This window comes from Nycticebus coucang, chromosome 4 (genome assembly GCF_027406575.1).
Source record: "Nycticebus coucang isolate mNycCou1 chromosome 4, mNycCou1.pri, whole genome shotgun sequence".
In the NCBI taxonomy this organism is placed as follows: Eukaryota; Metazoa; Chordata; class Mammalia; order Primates; family Lorisidae; genus Nycticebus; species Nycticebus coucang.
In genome coordinates, this window is record NC_069783.1 from 28,849,765 (window position 1) to 28,868,377 (window position 18,613).

At 39.7% G+C, this 18,613-nt stretch overlaps 1 protein-coding gene across 9 annotated transcripts in view; it reads left to right on the top strand.

Annotated features, from left to right (window-relative positions):
- The window catches only part of LCLAT1 (lysocardiolipin acyltransferase 1), a 217,116-nt gene extending 202,235 nt beyond the window's left edge, over positions 1 to 14,881 (top strand). For all 9 annotated transcript variants that reach the window (XM_053589206.1, XM_053589203.1, XM_053589202.1 and 6 more), the window contains one exon: positions 10,781 to 14,881. In XM_053589206.1, coding sequence (XP_053445181.1) covers positions 10,781 to 11,283 — 503 coding nt within the window. In that variant the 3' untranslated portion in view covers positions 11,284 to 14,881. The remainder of the gene's footprint in view (positions 1 to 10,780) is intronic.
- Positions 14,882 to 18,613: the final 3,732 nt, after the last annotated feature.

The window sequence follows — 18,613 nt, forward strand, 5'->3', positions numbered from 1 at the left end:
AGACAACTAGATACTCTGTTAATAAGAATAGAGCCTACTGTTCTTTTGTCATATTGGAAGAACCTGAGACTTTTGTCCTCAGTTGAGCCACAACATGACCTGATTCTTTATTTTCTCAGTAGAAAAGAAGTAACAGTTTCATCATTATTGCTTCATCCCAGCAGTGGTAGCCTTTGCACAAATGAAGAACTGGACACGTAGGAAATCTGAATTTGAGAGTTCTGTGTTTGAAGTTTTGACTATTTCTGTATTGATCCATATTCTTTACCTCCACTACCACCTCTTCCTGTTTTATTGAGTAAGGTAAAGTACAAAGATAAAGGAAGAAAGTGAATTATGACCATTTCTACTACCGAGTACAAAGGCAATGAAAATTATTCCCTGATGGATTATTTAATTTGGTCGCTTAAGAGAGCAAGTGTAAGTGAAGTGGGAAACAAAATCTTCAGAATAGTCTTAGTCCAGCTCAGAAATGCGTGTTTCTCCCACATGCCTTCCATAAACCAGAGGGTCCTTGGGATTAATAAGCCTCTACTTTAGAATGTACACAGCTGTGCTTGGATCATCTTGATTTATCCAGAAAATCTTGTTTTAGTAAAATCCTCAAGTCAGGCTAAGGCCAAGCTTACTGAATGGGAATTTTGATTTATGAGTGATTAAAAACAAGGCAATTTGAGAAAAGAGTGAGCAAGAGCGAGACCCTGTCTCCTTCAAAAATAGAAAAAATTAGCTGGGCATGGTGGCTTATACCTGTACTCCCAGCTACTCGAGAGGCTAAGGCAAGAGGATTGATTGAGCCCAGGTGTTTGAGGTTGCAGTGATCTATGATGATGCCACTATAACCCAAGTGACAGAGTGACACATTTTCCCTGTCACCCCCAAATAAAAAAAAAAATGCAATTTAACCCTTGAGGTCTAAGCCTGGAGGTCTAGGCCTGGCATAAGCTGAAGGTAATTGGCAGCTGTCTTAAGACCAGTAGACATTCACCTTCTACTCTCTACTGTCTTTCTACTGCCCCCTGTTCCCCTGCCACCTCATTAATACCCTGTCCTCAGCCAAATTTACGTTTCTTCTCAATGGACAAAAGAATGAAATTGCAGAGAATTCTGCAAAATCACGTATACAGTAAGGATGATAGGGAGAGTGGTAACATTAGACTTTGGTTTGGGACATAATTTTATAGGTTTAAAATTACCTTTATTACCATTATTACCATATATCTTCTAGACTTACAAGATTGTAATTTAGACAATCTGCTATAGTTTTTATAACTGCCACACAGTGGACGGTAGGGCTCCCTAATTAGAGGACCAATCAATTAAGCTTTGCCCAGAAGTGGATAACAGAAATTTGCATAGAACATGTGCATGATGTACTTAAATGATGACAATAACGTAGTGCAAGTTTAAAGAAACTTGAATAAAAACAGTGCCTTTCGTTTGTACAGAGTTGACTTTTCACGACTAATAAGTATAGTAGACTACCTTTACAAACAGGCTGACAAATATCTTTTTCCCTAGCCCTCCAAGGAAATCATTATTTCCATTTTGCAGATGAGGAGCCTGAGGCCCAGAGAGATTAGGTAACTTGGCTCACAGTCACTAAGCTTGGGTACAAAACCCAGGTCAGTCTGCTCTGTAATGCGTGTTCTTAATATGCAGTTTTCTTAATGAGGTTAACAGGGCTTAAGTATTTTTATTCATCAAATTCATCATTCCACAAAGTAGAGAGCCTAGTGGAAAGGCTTTAGGATGGGACAAAACTGACTGCTAACTTAACTATAATCTTCAGCAAGTGACTTTGCTGCTCTGGGGCTCAGATTCTGCAACTATAAAAGAGTGACAGTATCTCAGGGATTGTTACTATATTTAAAAAGTGGCCATGTGCACAGATAAACTCTGCAAGAGTAGAGATCTTTCTTTTGTTCACTGGTGTACCGCAAATGACTGCAGCTGTCTCTGACACAGTAAGTGCTCTACTGTCCAGGATAACTTGTTGAATGAATAATGCCTGGCACATCATTGGCACACAGTACATGGTAACATCAAGTGTATCTTTGTCTTCAGTCCTAACATAAGAGCACAGAGACTATAATAATGTGCTTTCTCTCATTTCATTTATTTCAAAAACCAGCAAATTAGTAAATTAATGCATGTGCTAACACTTCTAATCTTTTAATCTGCTATTGATTTGTGGCGGGGGGAGGGTTGGCGACAGCTAAACAAATTTATTGAGCCCAATGGAAAGATAAAGTATACTTTGTTACTGCTCTTGTTTTCACATTGAGTTTCTTCTCAAAGAATAATAAAAGCAATGAATCTTTTAAAGAGAAGGCTAAAAATGTCCACATCTTCAATAATACATTCCACAGATGCATAAGGCTTATGTAGAAGTTATGCTTAACTTCATGGGTCCTGGGAATGAAAACAGTTGCCCTTCATATAGCACATCATGTGGTTTTGCTCATTGCTGTTAATTTTTCTTTGTAATTTATATAGTAAAATCCCTGGAGTTAAGGAAAGACATGTCATGTGAGTGGGACTATAGGTTGAGCTGCCTATAATTAGCACCTGTGTCGTTTGTCCCTCTTACACAGCAAAAGTGTAACAGTTTGCATTTCTACTAAAAATAGCCAAAATTTAATATTTGACATGATTTTTTAATTAAATGCAAATTTTAGCAAGCAAATCTTTAGTATTACATATTTATATTACATATGTATATATGAACATACATAATCTATAGCTTGTGTATATTTAGTATACAAACCTATGCAGTTTTATCACATGTGGATTCACGTCTTTGTAAACCTTTCAACTCTTCTGGATTTATGATTTTTGTTACCTTTATTATCTGTAATCTTAAAATTTTATGTGCTTTTTTTCTTAATGAGATTAACAGGGCTAAGTATTTTATTCATGAAATAACTGACTTTTACATTTGTTCCTGCACTATTTTTAGTTTTATTGACAAAATTCTACTTTGTGTCCTTAGTAATTTTCTTTTCCATTTTCTTTTGGATTCTTTTTTTGTTCTCTCAAATTGCCAAGATGAGTTGTTTCTCTTCTCACTTTTTCTCTTTAATAACGAAGCATGTAAGATTATAAATTTTCTTTTGAGTACAGCCTTCACTATATTTCATAGATTCTCTTTTTCATTCCTTTTAAAATAATTCACAACTTTCCTTTTGATTTTATCTTTCATCTAAGGATTATAAAAAGTTGTTTTTAAAGGAGACATTGTATTTTATTACATGTTTCTATTTTTATGGGAGTTTGATGTGAGAAGGTGGATTGTAAAATCTCCATTTTTACAAAATGTGTTTGAATCTTCTTGCCACCCAGTAAATAATCATATTTTTATAAATGTCCATGGATACTAACCCCCTTATGGGTCTATATTTTGAGGGTCCATATAAATATATTAAGTCAGACTTACCAGTAGTTATTTAATCTTTTAATTAGGTTTTCAATAGATTTAAGGGATACTAGTGGTTTTTTGTTACATGGATGAGTTATATAGTGGTGCAATAAGGGTGTTTAGTGTACATCGTACCCAGTAGGTGAGTTTTGATCCCTCACTCCCTTTCTGAGTCTCCAAAGTCCATTATACTACCCTGTATGACCAGTATACCCTCCATTTAGCTCCTGAGTGGAGCTAAACTCATTCACTTAGTAAGTACATGTGGCATTTGTTTTTCCATTCCTGAGATACTTCATTAATGATCTGTTAATGCACTGATGTTGTCAAATTTTGGAACATATCGATGTTTTTATTCTGTCTAGACAATTAAACTTGTTTTAAAAATCCAGAGAACCAGTGTTCATTGGAAGAGAGATGTTTACCATTTGTACAAAACACAAAAAGCTCACTAGATTTAAGATAGTTTCAGAGACATGTTTTCATATTTCTATCTGTAAAGAACCAAATCCAGGTTGCATAAGCAAGATTATTCAGAGTGATATCATTGTTGGTTTCACCTTTTCAGGTGAAGATTAATTCTTAAGCCCAAGATGTTTCTTACTTAGAAAAAGATTGATACTACCTTTGACTTAGCCCCCCCCCCCCAAAAAAAATAAAAAGATGGCAAGTAGCCAGTGATCTGAGAGCACAGATCATCAGCTTCTAATTATAATTCTGAATGCTATGGCAGGATTTAATGTCTCTGATTAGCTTAAACTGTCTAAGGAATGAGTTCATAGGGCTGGAGAGTAATGTGCACCAGGAGATAAGTTAGGCCCACCCCCAGAGCCAGAGTTTGTCCTCTGAACAGCTTTACTTCTGTACCTGTAGGAGAGGAGTGAACTCTTCTACAGGAATGTTAATGAAAATACTAAAAGAATCTGAGTACATGCTACGTTCCAGGCCCTTTTCCAAGCACCTTACAGCCCTTGTCTTATACAACTCTATGAGGGTTTTCTACGTTTGCAGACAAAACTTATGTAAACCTTCCAAGGTCATATTGCTAATAAGAGGCAGGACCAGAAGCCAAGCCCAACTTATGCTGAAGGAAAAATCAATAATGCTTCTTAGAGGAAACAATGATATCTCCTCTAACAAAGAAAATGGTATTCTTTGAGCTTTAAAACCAATTGGTTTTAAGTGGTTCATGAATAGCTTTTCATTTTGAAGCTGAAAGATGTTTTATTTATTGGTATTTTTAGTCTAAGTGTATCAGAATCCTTTCATTCAAGACCACATACCAACTAGTGCCAATTTGTCAAGCTTTATTACTAGCCATGAACTGTTACATGTCATTGTCAAAATGCACAATGAATGATTGCTTAGTTACTAAATCCAACTCTTATCCTTGGAGTGAATTTTTTTTTTTAATCTAAAAAAAACTGTATAAAATCAGCAACCTCAGCACTTTCTTTTAACACAAATGCATCTTACACATTGATCTATTTTATCTAAAACTTCTTAAGATATATAGTTAGATTTATGGATTTAGATTGGACAGATATAAAATAGATTTATGTTTTAATTTTTTAAGCCAAGTGTTAAAATCTATTCTAAAATAAATTATATGTTTGTATATTCTGTATATATATATTTGATTATGGGATGGGGAAAGAAAAGAAAAATGTCAGTTATGAGCTCTGTTAAAGATCACTGGGTTAAAAAAAAAACTTAAATTTGTGTTATTCTAACATTGAACTATATAATTCAATCTGATGCTGTAGTGGGCATAGGCAAACCATGATTTCTTCACTCTTAACATTCATTTAGAAACTACAAAAGCTTCTTTCAATTCTTTTGTTTTAAATGTGCAATATATAAGGGTCTGGCTCTCTCCCATTCCCAGTGAGTTTTTCATGCAGGATAGGGCTCTTCTAATAACCATGGGCTCGACTTGATATGCTCAGAGACACTCCCTTCTGGGCATTACCATTTACAAAATCCAGGCATAGTTTTCAAGCTTATGTTGCTCACTTAAACATGAATAAAGGATTCAAAGTTCCCTCAGTCTGGATGTGAGGCTAAAAATTAAGATTTAAAATATTATGCAAATGCTATGTTCTTACATGGAGGAAAAGAAATAAACTTTGGGCTCAAGTGAGTGTGGTTGTTCCAACAGAGTGCTAGCTTTATAAAATAATATTAAATATGAAACTTTCTGGTAGATACAGTATCTCAAATAGAACAAACCCAATTTCTATGCCCTATGTAGCAGATAGCAAGTGGATAAATAGCAATAGGATTTGTAATTTTTTTTTTTTTTTTTTTTTTTATTGTTGGGGATTCATTGAGGGTACAATAAGCCAGTTACACTGATTGCAATTGTTAGGTAAAGTCCCTCTTGCAATCATGTCTTGCCCCCATAAAGGATTTGTAATTTAAGATATCTAAAAAGTAACGAGATCTTGTAAAAATGGCTTTTACTCATGGCAGTCATCCTAATTTGCATATTTAAAAGTCTGTTGTTAGGACTCCTGAAGGCCTTTGCAGACAGCCTAGGCTGTGGTGTCCTGAGCAGAGCTTCCAAAAATAAATAAATAAATAAAAGTATGTTGTTTTACCAAAAGATTTAAAGGCAGTTTAAATCCTTTTCAATGGCAGGTACTTTTTTTCCTTAATATGTATTACATTATTTTACCCCTATTATAAATTGTTTATAAAAGCACATCTCAGCATTTGACTGTCCATTTCATTTTTGTCACTTTCTTTCTTTTTTATTGTTAAATCATAGCTGTGTGCATTAGTGCAATCAAGGGGTACAATGTGCTGGTTTCATATACAATCTGAAATATTCTCATCAAATTGTTCAACATAGCCTTCATGGCATTTTCTTAGTTATTGTATGTAGACATTTGTATTCTGCCTTTACTAAGTTTCACCTGTATCCATTCTAAGATGCACGGTAGGTGTGGCCCCACCCATTACCCTCCCTCCATCCTAACCTCCCCCCTCCCTTCCCCTTCCTTGGCCCTTTCCTCATACTCTTGTACTATAGTTGGGTTATAGCCTTCATGTGAAAGCTATAATTTAGCTTCATAGTAGGGCTGAGTACATTGTATACTTTTTCTTCCATTCCTGAGATACTTTGCTAAGAAGAATATGTTCCAGCTCCATCCATGTCACACGGCTCAACCTCACAAGCCATGCTTAACCTGTTCCTGTAGGAGGAAGCTTACTTGTCTCTGGGTGCTGGCTCTGTGGGCTAGGGGCCAGGAGGTCTTGATAGAGTGAGATGAGAAGTTCTACCTGCATAGAATTTGGCTCTCATACACAGGCAGTACAGAGTTACATGTGGCCTTGTGCTACCTGGAGACCCTTATTTACCTAGTACATATTAAGGTTTAAAATTGTCAAGACAGTTGAATGTTTCTCTAAGTATAAAAGTGTTTTCTCCATTTCCTTCTCTCTTGCTTTGGAGTTAACACATTTCTGAGTCTCTGTGTTGCTTAAGGAAAATAAAAAGAATGCTAGGACAGAGTCAGAGCTGTCTCTCCCCACCCCGTTCCCTTCTTCACTTTGTATTTATAGTTTCTAATATTATACAGTCTTGCTCTTAACTTGTTGATAATACAAAAGATAATATTTTAATTATGGTGAGTTATATCCTTCCAAATTCTAGATTTCAAACAATCCATTTGTAAGAGACTTACAGAATATTGCCTTGTTTATAAGGTGAATTCCCTCCACCCTGAGATTGTTATAGTTCTTTCAAAACCAAGAATTTGCAGAACCCATGTTGAAAAAAATACCTTGGACCAAGCCAGTCTCATTAACTGAATTACAGAATTTGTAGATATTAACATTTAAGAACTTACTATGTGCCTAGTACTGTGCAAAGAGCTCATTGTTCATTAGCTCACTAAATTGTTAACAGGAAGTGGAAGACATTATTCTTAGTAAAGCATCACAAGAATGGAGAAGCATGAATCCTATGTACTCAATTTTCATATAGAATTCTTAGGACAATTTCTGCCAGTGGTGCCATCATTGTCTCAAAACTTGCTACATATACAGAACATTATAATCCCAGAGACACGTGTCTGGGACACACAAGCACACACCCTTACTATAGTTGTCAAGAGGCAGGGAGACAGCAAGGGCGGGTCAGTTTCTTATCACTACTACTAAGAAACTTTTCTTAACATTTTGGCATTTTTTTAACATTCAGGACTATTTGCTCATTAAGGATCAGAAACCACCTGTAAGAGAAAGGCTGGGACAGATGAATACACTGTTCATAGGATTTTAAGAAGAAATGTGACAGTGGTACTGACTGAGGATTGAGAGAGAAAGTGCTCTTTGGGGGAAAGGTTTAGCCACGGCTGTGGTGAATGGTGACGCTGATGCCAACCAGTCACGTTAGTTGAGAAGGGTTTTGGCAGTTGAGAAAGTGGCAGTGGAAATACTGATGCAGAGGAGCTCTGAAAGTCAATGAAATGTGAATGTAATTAACATAAGTGACAGGCGGTAAAGCCATCTTATTTTCTCCATCGTGTGGGAAAGTGGGAGAAGGCCACATGGCATTGAGATAAGGTAACTAGAATAAGGATTGCGGTTGTGGGTGGCAGGCAGAAGTCATGGGCTCGCGTGTCTATAGGTGGAGGATGCTCTAAAATAATAAACTTAGCTTGCACTGTCTAGTCAAGGAAAAGGCACCTCCTAGGAAGTAGTATAGAAGTGGTTAACACTAGACAGAAGATTGCATGATTTTCAATGTAAGTGAGTTACAGGTAAGACTTTAGGGGATGTACCATGCTCAGTCTGTCAGTAAAAGAGTGGGTCTTCTTTTTTGGATGCTTGATCAGACAATCCACTTTCTGGCATATAAATTCCTCCTGTGTCATGCCAGACAAGTGGTCAACCAGCCCCTTCTCAAATGGTGAGTCCATTATCTCTTTTTCCTGTGGCTTGTAACCACTGGGCCATTTCTCTCCTTTGGAGGCAAACAGGTCCGGCTTAGTCTTTATTCAGTTACAGCTCCACTGAAGCTTCCTTCCCACGAGTATTTCGTTTGTACCTCCTCTACCCTCAGATTAATAATAGACAGTATTCTAGAAGGGCTCCCTCCAATTTTGAATGTAAGCCTGCTCACAGAGGTATTTTCATTTTTTATATATAACATAGCTCTTCTTAAGTACTAATTACTTTATAAGACAGATGTGAAACCAGTTTATGAAACCAATTTGTGATTATTTTATTTTGGGTTTTTTTGTTTGTTTTTCAAACAGGGTCTCATTCTGTCACTGAGGCTATAGTACAGTGGCGCCATTATAGCTCACTGTAACTCCTGGGCTCAAGTGATCCTCCTGCCTCAGCCTTCTAAGTACCTGGGACTATAGGCACACACCACCAAACGTAGCTAATTTCTTAAAAAAAAAAAATTTTGTAGAGACAGAGTCTTGCTATGTTGCCCAGGTTGGTCTCAAACTATTGGTCTCAAGTGATCCTCCTGCCTTGGCCTCCCAAAGGCTGGGACTACAGATATAAGCCATGGTGCCCTGCCCAATGAAACCAAATTGAAACCTTGTCCTTACCCTAAACTAAATTACAGAGTAATAGGTACTGATAAGTATTTACAGGAGACTTAAAGCATTGTTTTGTTTTCTTTTGTTTTGTTATACTCACAAGTCCATGAACTTGATAAGGATTCATTTTTAAAAAGTGAATATAATCTAATTGGTTCAGTGGAAAGGGTAGACATGAGGGGATAAGGTGGGGGAGTTACTTCATATCTTTGTTATTACTATTGAAGTAAAATTTAAATAGAGTGTAATGCACACAGCTTAAATGTATAGTTTGGTGATTCTAATGAGTATAAGCACCATGTAGTCCACACCTTGATCTAGAATATTTGCCACCCAGAAAATTCGTTTTGCTCCTTTGCACTCAGTAAATGACGTCTGTTCTCATTCTTGTCATCAAATTAGTTTTGTCAACATCGTATAGTTCCATAAAAAATCAAAGTTCTCATCAAAAGTCTCTTGCTGAAGATAACCCAGTACGGAAGAGATCAACATTCAGAGTCTGTGCTCCCACACACAGTGTGCCCTTGCACACCAACTACTTGGCATTGTACACAGGGTTCATGACGTGATCCCCACCGTTCCTTGCAGATCTAATTCTATATCTAATCTCTACTCAGCACCCAGAGCCAAAACCCAGATTTACTGCTCCTTATTCTCCCAATCCAATTGATCAGCATCACCTGAGTTCTTCCTTGTAACTTTTTTGGACAAGTCACTTCTTCTGGCCCCTAATTCCTCTTCATTTCTTGCCTGCTGTATTTTACCATGTAGTAGTCATCACATTGCTCTCCCAACCTCCTTTGCCTATGGTCCTCTTCAAACCATTCTTGTCACTGCCACCAGGGTAATCTTTGCTAAAATGAAAGATTTGAGTCCTTTTGGTTTAAAACCCTTAGATGGTTCTCCACCACTTAAGATGCTTCTTAACCACCTACGGAACAGTTTGAATTCTAAAGTGAGATAGCATGAGGGCCTGTCCCACGTGCCCCCAGCCTACTGTTAGCGTCCCCGTCCCCGCTGTGCTCTTTGCTGGAACATTCCCTCGGCTACCACCCTACCTCCCACCTCCCACCCTCCTTTATTAGCCCCTTCTGTTTCTCCAGAGGGTCTGTTTAGGGCATTGTGCGTGTCTATTTCCCCTTAGCATCTTGAGTGAGGTTAAGGACCATGTCTTACATGACTCTTTCTCCAGCATCTTGCATATGACTGCTAAAAACACTTAACCTTCGAGTTAAATTGCTAAGGAGGATAGTATACCAGGTCAGGGCCTCACTTGCAGTTCAAGTTGATAGGTTTAAAAAAAAAAAAAATCATGTGGAAGTTTTCATGTGTTTCTGACCACTGAAGCGGATTCTGAATTTTTCTTTCCAGTAGCTATCATAGTAACATTGAGTTAAAAGTGAGATTTGTGTTGTATTTGGAGAGGGGGGTATATTAATAGGAGGTATCAAAGATGTGAATTCTGTTGGTATTAAAGGGGCTATCCAGTATTCTTTAATTCCCATTTCAAATTCAACTTAACCATTTAGTTCTAGAATGTCAGATTACTGTTCCTATGAATGAAGATAATTTCTTTCTAAAGGTCTTGTAATTAGCAAGCAGGAAATAAAACTAAACATGACTAGTAAATATTGACCCAAGTGCCCAGGAGCACCAGTATTTATAGCCCTTGTTTGTTCACCATGGTTCACTCTGTCCTGGTTTTTCAGTGCGTTTAGTTCTGCCTTATAGTGTGAGTCAGCATTGCCACTGAATTGATCATCACTAATATTTTTATCTTTCCCAAACCTAGGTAAGAACCTTGATGCTGTCCATGACATCACTGTTGCATATCCCCACAACATTCCTCAGTCAGAGAAGCACCTTCTCCAGGGAGACTTTCCCAGGGAAATCCACTTTCACGTCCACCGATATCCTATAGACACCCTCCCAGCATCTAAGGAGGACCTTCAGCTCTGGTGCCACAAGCGATGGGAAGAGAAAGAAGAGAGGCTGCGTTCCTTCTATCAAGGGGAGAAGAATTTCTACTTTACTGGCCAGAGTGTGATTCCACCTTGCAAGTCTGAGCTCAGGGTCTTTGTGGTCAAATTGCTCTCTATACTCTATTGGACCCTGTTCAGCCCTGCAATGTGCTTCCTCATATATTTATACAGTCTGGTTCGATGGTATTTTATAATCACCATTGTGATCTTTGTGGTACAGGAAAGACTATTTGGTGGCCTGGAAATCCTAGAACTTGCATGTTACCGTTTTTTACACAAACAGCCACATTTAAATGCAAAGAAAAATAATTAAGATTATAATGTTCATAATGTAAAAACTTAGGGAACATTTTGGAAATGTTCTAAGCCTTCGTAAACTGAGATGCATTTTTGCATGACTATGTCAAATATTTCTTACTACCGTCATTATTTGTTAAAGATATTTTGCACTTAATTTTGTGGGGAAAATATTGCTACGATTTTTTTTTTTTAATCTCTGAATGTAATTTCAATACTGTGTATTTAGCAGGGAAGGATAACTCGGGCCAGATTATTATTAAACAATCTTCAGGCTGTCATGAGACAAGGAACACACAGTTTTTCTCAAAGGCCCACTTCTGTTTTCTAACAGACTTCCTAGATCACAGCAGATACGGAATCCATTCGTGAGCACTGGCCCAGACCACGTGCTGTTACTTGACTGCCCAGGTCACCTATGGAGGTGAGCCCTGTTCCTCCAGGTACCCGGGCAGGTGGCTCCCAGGCTCCCTCCCTTGGCACACTCCTTCATATGCCAATCAGACCCATGTCATCCTTCCTTAAAATCAGAAATTGGAACTCCCTTGTTCTTAAGCTGATCAAACATTTTGATAGGAAACCCTTCATTATTTATAGAATTTTATGCTGACCAAGATGTCAGAAGACCACCGTGCCCTTTTATCTTGTGAAAGATAAGACCTGGACATGCCTCAGGGAGCAGTCCCAGGCTCTCCACTTTGAAACCATGATTTGAATTTTAAAAGATAAGAATTGATATAGTTCAAATTCTGCACTCATGCTCAGTCTTGCATGTTTAGTGATGGTTTTCTTACAAGTTGATGGCAGGTTTAGCTTTTTCTGCATTAAAAATAACAATGGCATAATGTGAAGTCACTACTTTTTTTAAAGAACACTTAGAAGAACATTCTGTTATTGCAGTCAGAAACTGTCTTTGAAAGATTTTTTACAGCCTACCAAAAAAAGAAGGTTGTGTTTTCTACATGCCATTAAAACAACAAAAATGCCAGCAGACAGGGCAGCCATGGTTTGTCCTAAATTAGTCAACCCTGTAGCCATGACAGATTTTACTCTTACAACCAAGATGAAAATGCAAAAATAAATCCTTTTTAATGATAGCAATGGGTCTTCTTAATCATAGATTTCCTCTTTCTATAATAATATTTAAACCCACTTTTGACCAATTGCCTAAATATTCCTGTCACTTGGAGTCAGTGGAAAAATCCAGCACACCAGTACCACCAGTCTCCTCCTGAAGCAAAAGAAACATGTCATTTTTGTTTGACCCTACTGGAGCCTTGCACTCCTTTTTTGTCATGTAATAGTGATGCCGGTCAGAGTGCAGAAGATGTGAGGCAGTTAAAAGTCTTTAGCGGTCAGCAGATCTGCCAGGTTTGCTTCTGCACTGAACCAGCCTCAAAAGCTACTTACTGCACGATGTTCTCTTCAGCCCGAATGCTTTCTCTTTAATTACATCTCATTTTTGCTTGACAGTGACCTACCCAATAATTGAGTCATGCATTGCCGTGAAAGGTAAACACATCGTGAGCTGAACTTTGCCAGCAGATTCTGTGAGAAAGCTCTGGTTGAGGCCGAACATTGTTGACACATCATTTTTATTGGAAGAGCATTAACTGGTGGCTCTGCTGAAAGTCACCACCCATGTTTAACTGGTCCCCCAAAGCTGTTTCTAATCCTTCTGGAGCTACTGATTAGTATTATGCACATCTGCTCCAGACTTCGCTGTTTAACTTGTGGTTTGGGGGGGTTTAATTTATTTGGTAGGGTTTTGTTTTTGTTTTTTTGGCTTAAACCAAAAAAAGCCAACTTTTTTTTTCGCCCTCCATAAAAGAGGTTTCTAATTTGAGTTTTTTAAAGACTTGCTTTGGTTATATTTGGAAACACAAATAGTTTAACAATCAGGATTGCATTTGTCATGGACAAAAGAGAAAAGCTATGCTTGTTACCCCATAATTGTTGGTGACAGAGCTCATCTGCCCTCCCCACAAATCTGCCTGGTTTATCATCCAAGATACAACTTCCATTAACTACATGTCCTCTTTAACTTTCTTTAAAAGGGACAATCTCTTTTTCTTTTTAAAAATGTTTCTTCTAATCATAAAAACCATGTTTAAGATAAAATAAAAACTTTCTATTACCTACCCAAAATTCATATAGACTTGCTTGCAGAATTAGAAATAGTAACTCCAAAAGTGCCTTTTAGATTTTTTTTAATAAGGCTTTTTAAAAATTGGTAATTATTTGTGTTTTCCTACACATTTAACTGTGTTAAAGCCTTTTTCTTCTTTTATTTAAAAGATTTAAAAGAACTATACAGTTAATGATTGGAACTTAGAACAATTGTTGCTTACTGTCAAGTATAAATTAATTAGCTTCAATAATATGATTGGCCTCAGGAATTATCCCTTCCACACCATCCCAGTTCAGTACTCTGGCCACACACAATTCCTCCTTATCCCCTTTCAGTCCTTTGAAGGTAAGCTCAAAAGACTTTGAAATGCTTCCAGAGCTATATGTCAGTTGTTAAATTTATCCTGAAAGGTTCTTATTAAAGTGAATATAATTTATTTATGCCATGAACCCTTCTACTTAAAATATGAACCTGCAAGCAGAGGCACTGATTAACAAGTTCTTACAGCAGGTGTCATTGATAACACAAGCCAAATAAAGTACAGTAGAACCTCCACGGCTGACCGCCTCCCTACATTGACCACCTTCATAAGTTGACCTGATTTTTACAAACCGAACATGCACCACGTGTACCTATCAGTACATTAGACCCAGTTCCTTGGGTGGTCAACCTACAGAGGTTCTACTGTAATTTTAAAACTCGTTAGAAGAACATGGTAAGAACTAAAGCTAAAAAAAAATGTTAGAAAGAACCCATAATTTAAGACTCTCAGTAAAGTTCTTTCATGTTAGGCTAGTAAAACTCACAGTAGAGGGAAGTAACACCTTACACTTCAGTCCCTTTGAAACTAGTCACTTCGGCAGTACTGTGTCAAAAATCACATTGGGTAGCCAGGACCTCTGTAGAAAGACAGGTTCCCATGTGACCCTGGTCAAGCTCTGGCCCTGACCTCCATACCCCTGTGCACACGTCCAGTGGACGGAGCCTCTCGGTGTTAAATTGTTTACATTTCTTTATATAAATAATGTGTTTTCAGTGCCTTAGTTACAGGTCCCTTTCCTTTCCTTGTTCCGAGAATTCTACACAATGTTGCTGAGGCAAAATCTCTTTTTGCTACTCCCTGGGAGAGAGACGGCCTCTGAACGCAGTCGCCGTCACTGCCACACAACGGTTAGAGCACATGGGGCGGAGCGCCGGCTGCCGAGGCCCTGGCTGGCTCAGCGCTGCTATTTGTGCTGTAGAAAATGGAAATGGTTTGGCTTAAATGATGACCTTCAGATTAGATATGGCCCCATTATCTTGTACCTATCTTAAATTTTTATTTTAGAAGAAAATCTTGGTTTGGGTAATTCATTTTTTAAAAGATAATTATGTGCAAAACACTGAGTTTTAAAAGTCACAGAATGGCCTTAGTTTTCAGTGTCCCACTGGTATGTTTGTGAGTTATCTGTTATCTATCCCAGAATAAAGTGAAGTGAATTAAATAGTTCACATCTGTGTTCTGTTTCTTTTTCGCATGAATGATTTAAAACCTACAGGTGCTGCTTTGTTTGTCTGCATTGTTACTGCGTCATGGTATGTACTATTAAAAGGAAAATCTGGTCAGTTAGTTCTCTCTGTTTCACAGATGTTAAAAAGCAAAGTCGCCTAAGCAAGAAAAGAATGTACTGCCTCTGAATTGAGAAAGTCCACAGTTGAATTCAGGGCTCAGTGAATGTCATCAGATCCTGATGTTCCGCCATCTCTTTATCATAGCCCTGCTGCTGAGAACAAGTGGGTCATTCCACAAGTGTGGGATTTTATGGAAATAACTGCATCACCAGCTCAGGTAAATGGGACTCTCCTCCCACAACCCTGCCCCACTGTCAGGGAATGTACAACTATGAAAGCAAATTTTGGACCAGAACTTGACAAATGTGTAAAAACGTGCTTAGCGCACACACACACTAATCGTGGAACCTTTTTTTAGAATCTCTGCGGTGCCCAGTCTGTCTTCAGGTTCTCCAGTGAGCACTTTGCATGAAAGATTCCCTCTGAGGGGAGCCCACAATGTTGTCCTCTGTGAAAGGGGTGTGCAGGACCAAAAGAGCACAGACCTGGCGCCCCATGAGCTTTGGTCCCAAGGATGGCCATCGGGCTTGCGGGACCCCTGTATTCAAGTAAAGGGGAAAGAAGAGGGCATGTTCTTTCTAGCCACCCACTGACTTTCAACATTACTCTTTTCACTGATAAATTGAAAAGGGTTTAAGCAATTCCTGGAGAGGGGATTTCTGATGAGGGTATTCACATGCCAGTTAGTAAGCCTGAACACACACAAGGCATTCTTCATGCCCACGTATTTTTAAAGTAAATTACTAAAGAGATGACTGTGCTCTCTGCCTGTGTTGACTTGATTTGCAGGATCCACGTGGCTGCATGATGCCTACAGCTTCTTAGCCTTACATCCTCTCAGTTCCAAGTCTGGTGGGAGAGAATGAGGGAGACAGCTTCCCCAGTGGCTCAACAGCAATCCTGAACCAGTCACTGGCACAGAAATACAATGGATGTTACATCCCTGGGTTACTTACCACCTCCTAGGGCCAGGGTGGAGCTTGTTCTCCTAGGTCTGAGGCTGGTGACTTGCTCACCTCCCATAGGGTCTACCTCCTAGCACCACCACCTTGGGAGTTAGGATTTCAATACACGATCTGAGGGGACACAAACATTCAGAAAAGATCATCCCACCACAGCCATCTGCCCAAGGGACCTTAGGATGGGTTGCTGCCCCGAGGCCTGTCCTAGACCTTCCAGCCAAAGTTCTAGTCCCTCTGCAAGACCAAGTAGAGCCCCAGGTGATCATGCATTAAGTATGAAAGAGGTCTCCCTCTGAGAACGCTCCCTGGAAGCCCCCTGGCCGTGACCTCACAAGCATGCTTTCCTATGGGGAGCGAGCAAAGTACCAGCAGAGCTCCCTCTGATGCCAGGGCTCTCAAACCAGGTGTGTTAGGAGTGCCTGCAGAGTTTAACACCTGCCCCAGACCCCACCCCGTAGATGCTGATTTAGTTGGTCAGGTGTGCAGCCTGACAATTAGAGCTTTCAAAGCTCCCCCGGTGACTGTAATAAGCAGTCAATGCACCAAATCTTCTAAGGCAGGGGTCCTCAAACTGCGGCCCGCGGGCCACATGAGGCAGTGTGAATTATATTTGTTCCCGTTTTGTTTTTTACTTCAAAATAAGATATGTGCAGTGTGCATAGGAATTTGTTCATAGTTTTTTTGTTTTTGTTTTTTTTAAACTATAGTCTGGCCCTCCAACAGTCTGAGAGACAGTGAATTGGCCCCTTGTTTAAAAAGTTTGAGGACGCCTGTTCTAAGGCCTCAGACTCCAGTTTCCACCCTCTAGGCCTCTCGTCCCTCATTTATAAAATAAGTATTTGACTTTAGATGTTCTGGAAGACTAAGGTCATTTATGAGTTAATTCTACTCAATAAATGCTTAGTAACTACATACTAGCTGCAGGTCCCTGTCTTAGGACTAGGGAGGGAGCAAAGATAAGTAAGCTTTATCCTTTATGTTTTGCATGCACACACACACACACACATAATTCACATACTTTCTAAAACCACCCAAAATGTTGTTTATGAAGCACCATCTTCCAGAGTATGAAGCCAACCGGACCAGGGTGCACAGGGTAAATAAGGAAAGGCTTCCTGCATCTGGGATTGCAGTTTGGGTGCAGGCAGGGCTGGAGGCTTCCCTAACACCTAGTGAGCAGAAGTCACCAACCTCGTGGCCACCCTGTCTGCTGCCCCAGGGTTAAGCAGGTGTTATGCACAGTAGCTGGGAGTGCCAGTGCCAGAAACCATGATAAAATGACAAAGACCACAGCCTGCTCCCTATAACCATTTACAGCCCTCCTCACAGGCGGAGAGGATTTTTCCATCCCATGGGCTGGCTAGGAAAAGATTCTTCTTTTCAACTCTTCATTCTGTGAGATTGAAACTCCCAACTGGGAGGTCCCCCCAATGACCAGTGCTTCCCAGGGAACAGGATTGCTGGTCCAGTTCCCTGGACCATGGTTGGTCCCCATGGATGCAGGAGTGAGGGTGGACTGCTTAGAGAACGAGTTACAGTGACAAATGTGAGGGTGGGCCAGCATCCAGGTGAGAGCAGGCACTTCTTGGAAGCATGAGATCATCCTGAGAGAGAGATGTAAATAGACAAGCAGCTCTCCCCACCACCTCCTCCCTGGGAGATGACTTCACTCCTCCTGAAGTGGCACATGTCCTCAGGACAGCCACCAACGGTGAGAAGTCAGCCATGGGTCCTAAGGAGGTTGCTGGGAAAATCTAGGCCAGAAACAAGGCTGGCTTTGTGGGTGTGCAGGCTGCACAGCCCTGCAGGGTCCTGCCCTCAAGGAGGGTCCACACTTGGTGTAATGCTCTGCTGTCACTGTCTTGAAGTTCTTAATAACCTTTGAATGAGGTCACTGTTTTCTCTTTGCACCAGGTTCCACGCATTACATAGCTTTCTGGAGGCTATAGCAGGCCCAAGAGTCCTGGCCACTCATGGAAATCATCAGGGACAACGCTTTTCAAAGGTGCAGCCAGCCAGGCCTCTCCCACCCACCCACAGAATGGGGACAGGCACCCCTCTTGGCCACTCAGACATAGGCAAGCTGGAGAATGCCAATTTCAAGGCATGGCTTCCCATGCTCACAGCCTGTAAGAGGTCCTGGATGAGCTATGGGCACCCTCTCGAGGGAGGCCTGGCCTGAATATCCCCATGGTATATGGTCCCCCCACACTGCCCGGAAGGCCTCCCTCTGTCCCGACAAGACAACATGTACCTTGAGGCAGGGGCTGTATCTGTTCATCTTCGCACAGGACACACACCTGGTAGAAAGTGTTTTTTCCTCCAACTCATTTGAATTAAAACACAACATAACATCTACTTTTTTATCATTGCCTCCTTAACCTGGGGGCTGAAACACTTGATGACTCTCTAGCACAAGAAGGACTTAACCTCCTGGCTAAAATCTACCTGTTCTCTCTGAGCTCCAGCTCCAACCTGGAAATTACATTTATATTACAGCTCTTTTCAAAACCTAGTTTCTTATTAGGTATGTTAATTGTCCTATTACTTTTCAGAAACTTACAAAATAGTCAAATCTATTAATTAATTAATTATTTAGCAACCGAGTCTCACTCTGTTGCCCTGGGTAGAGTGTCAGAATG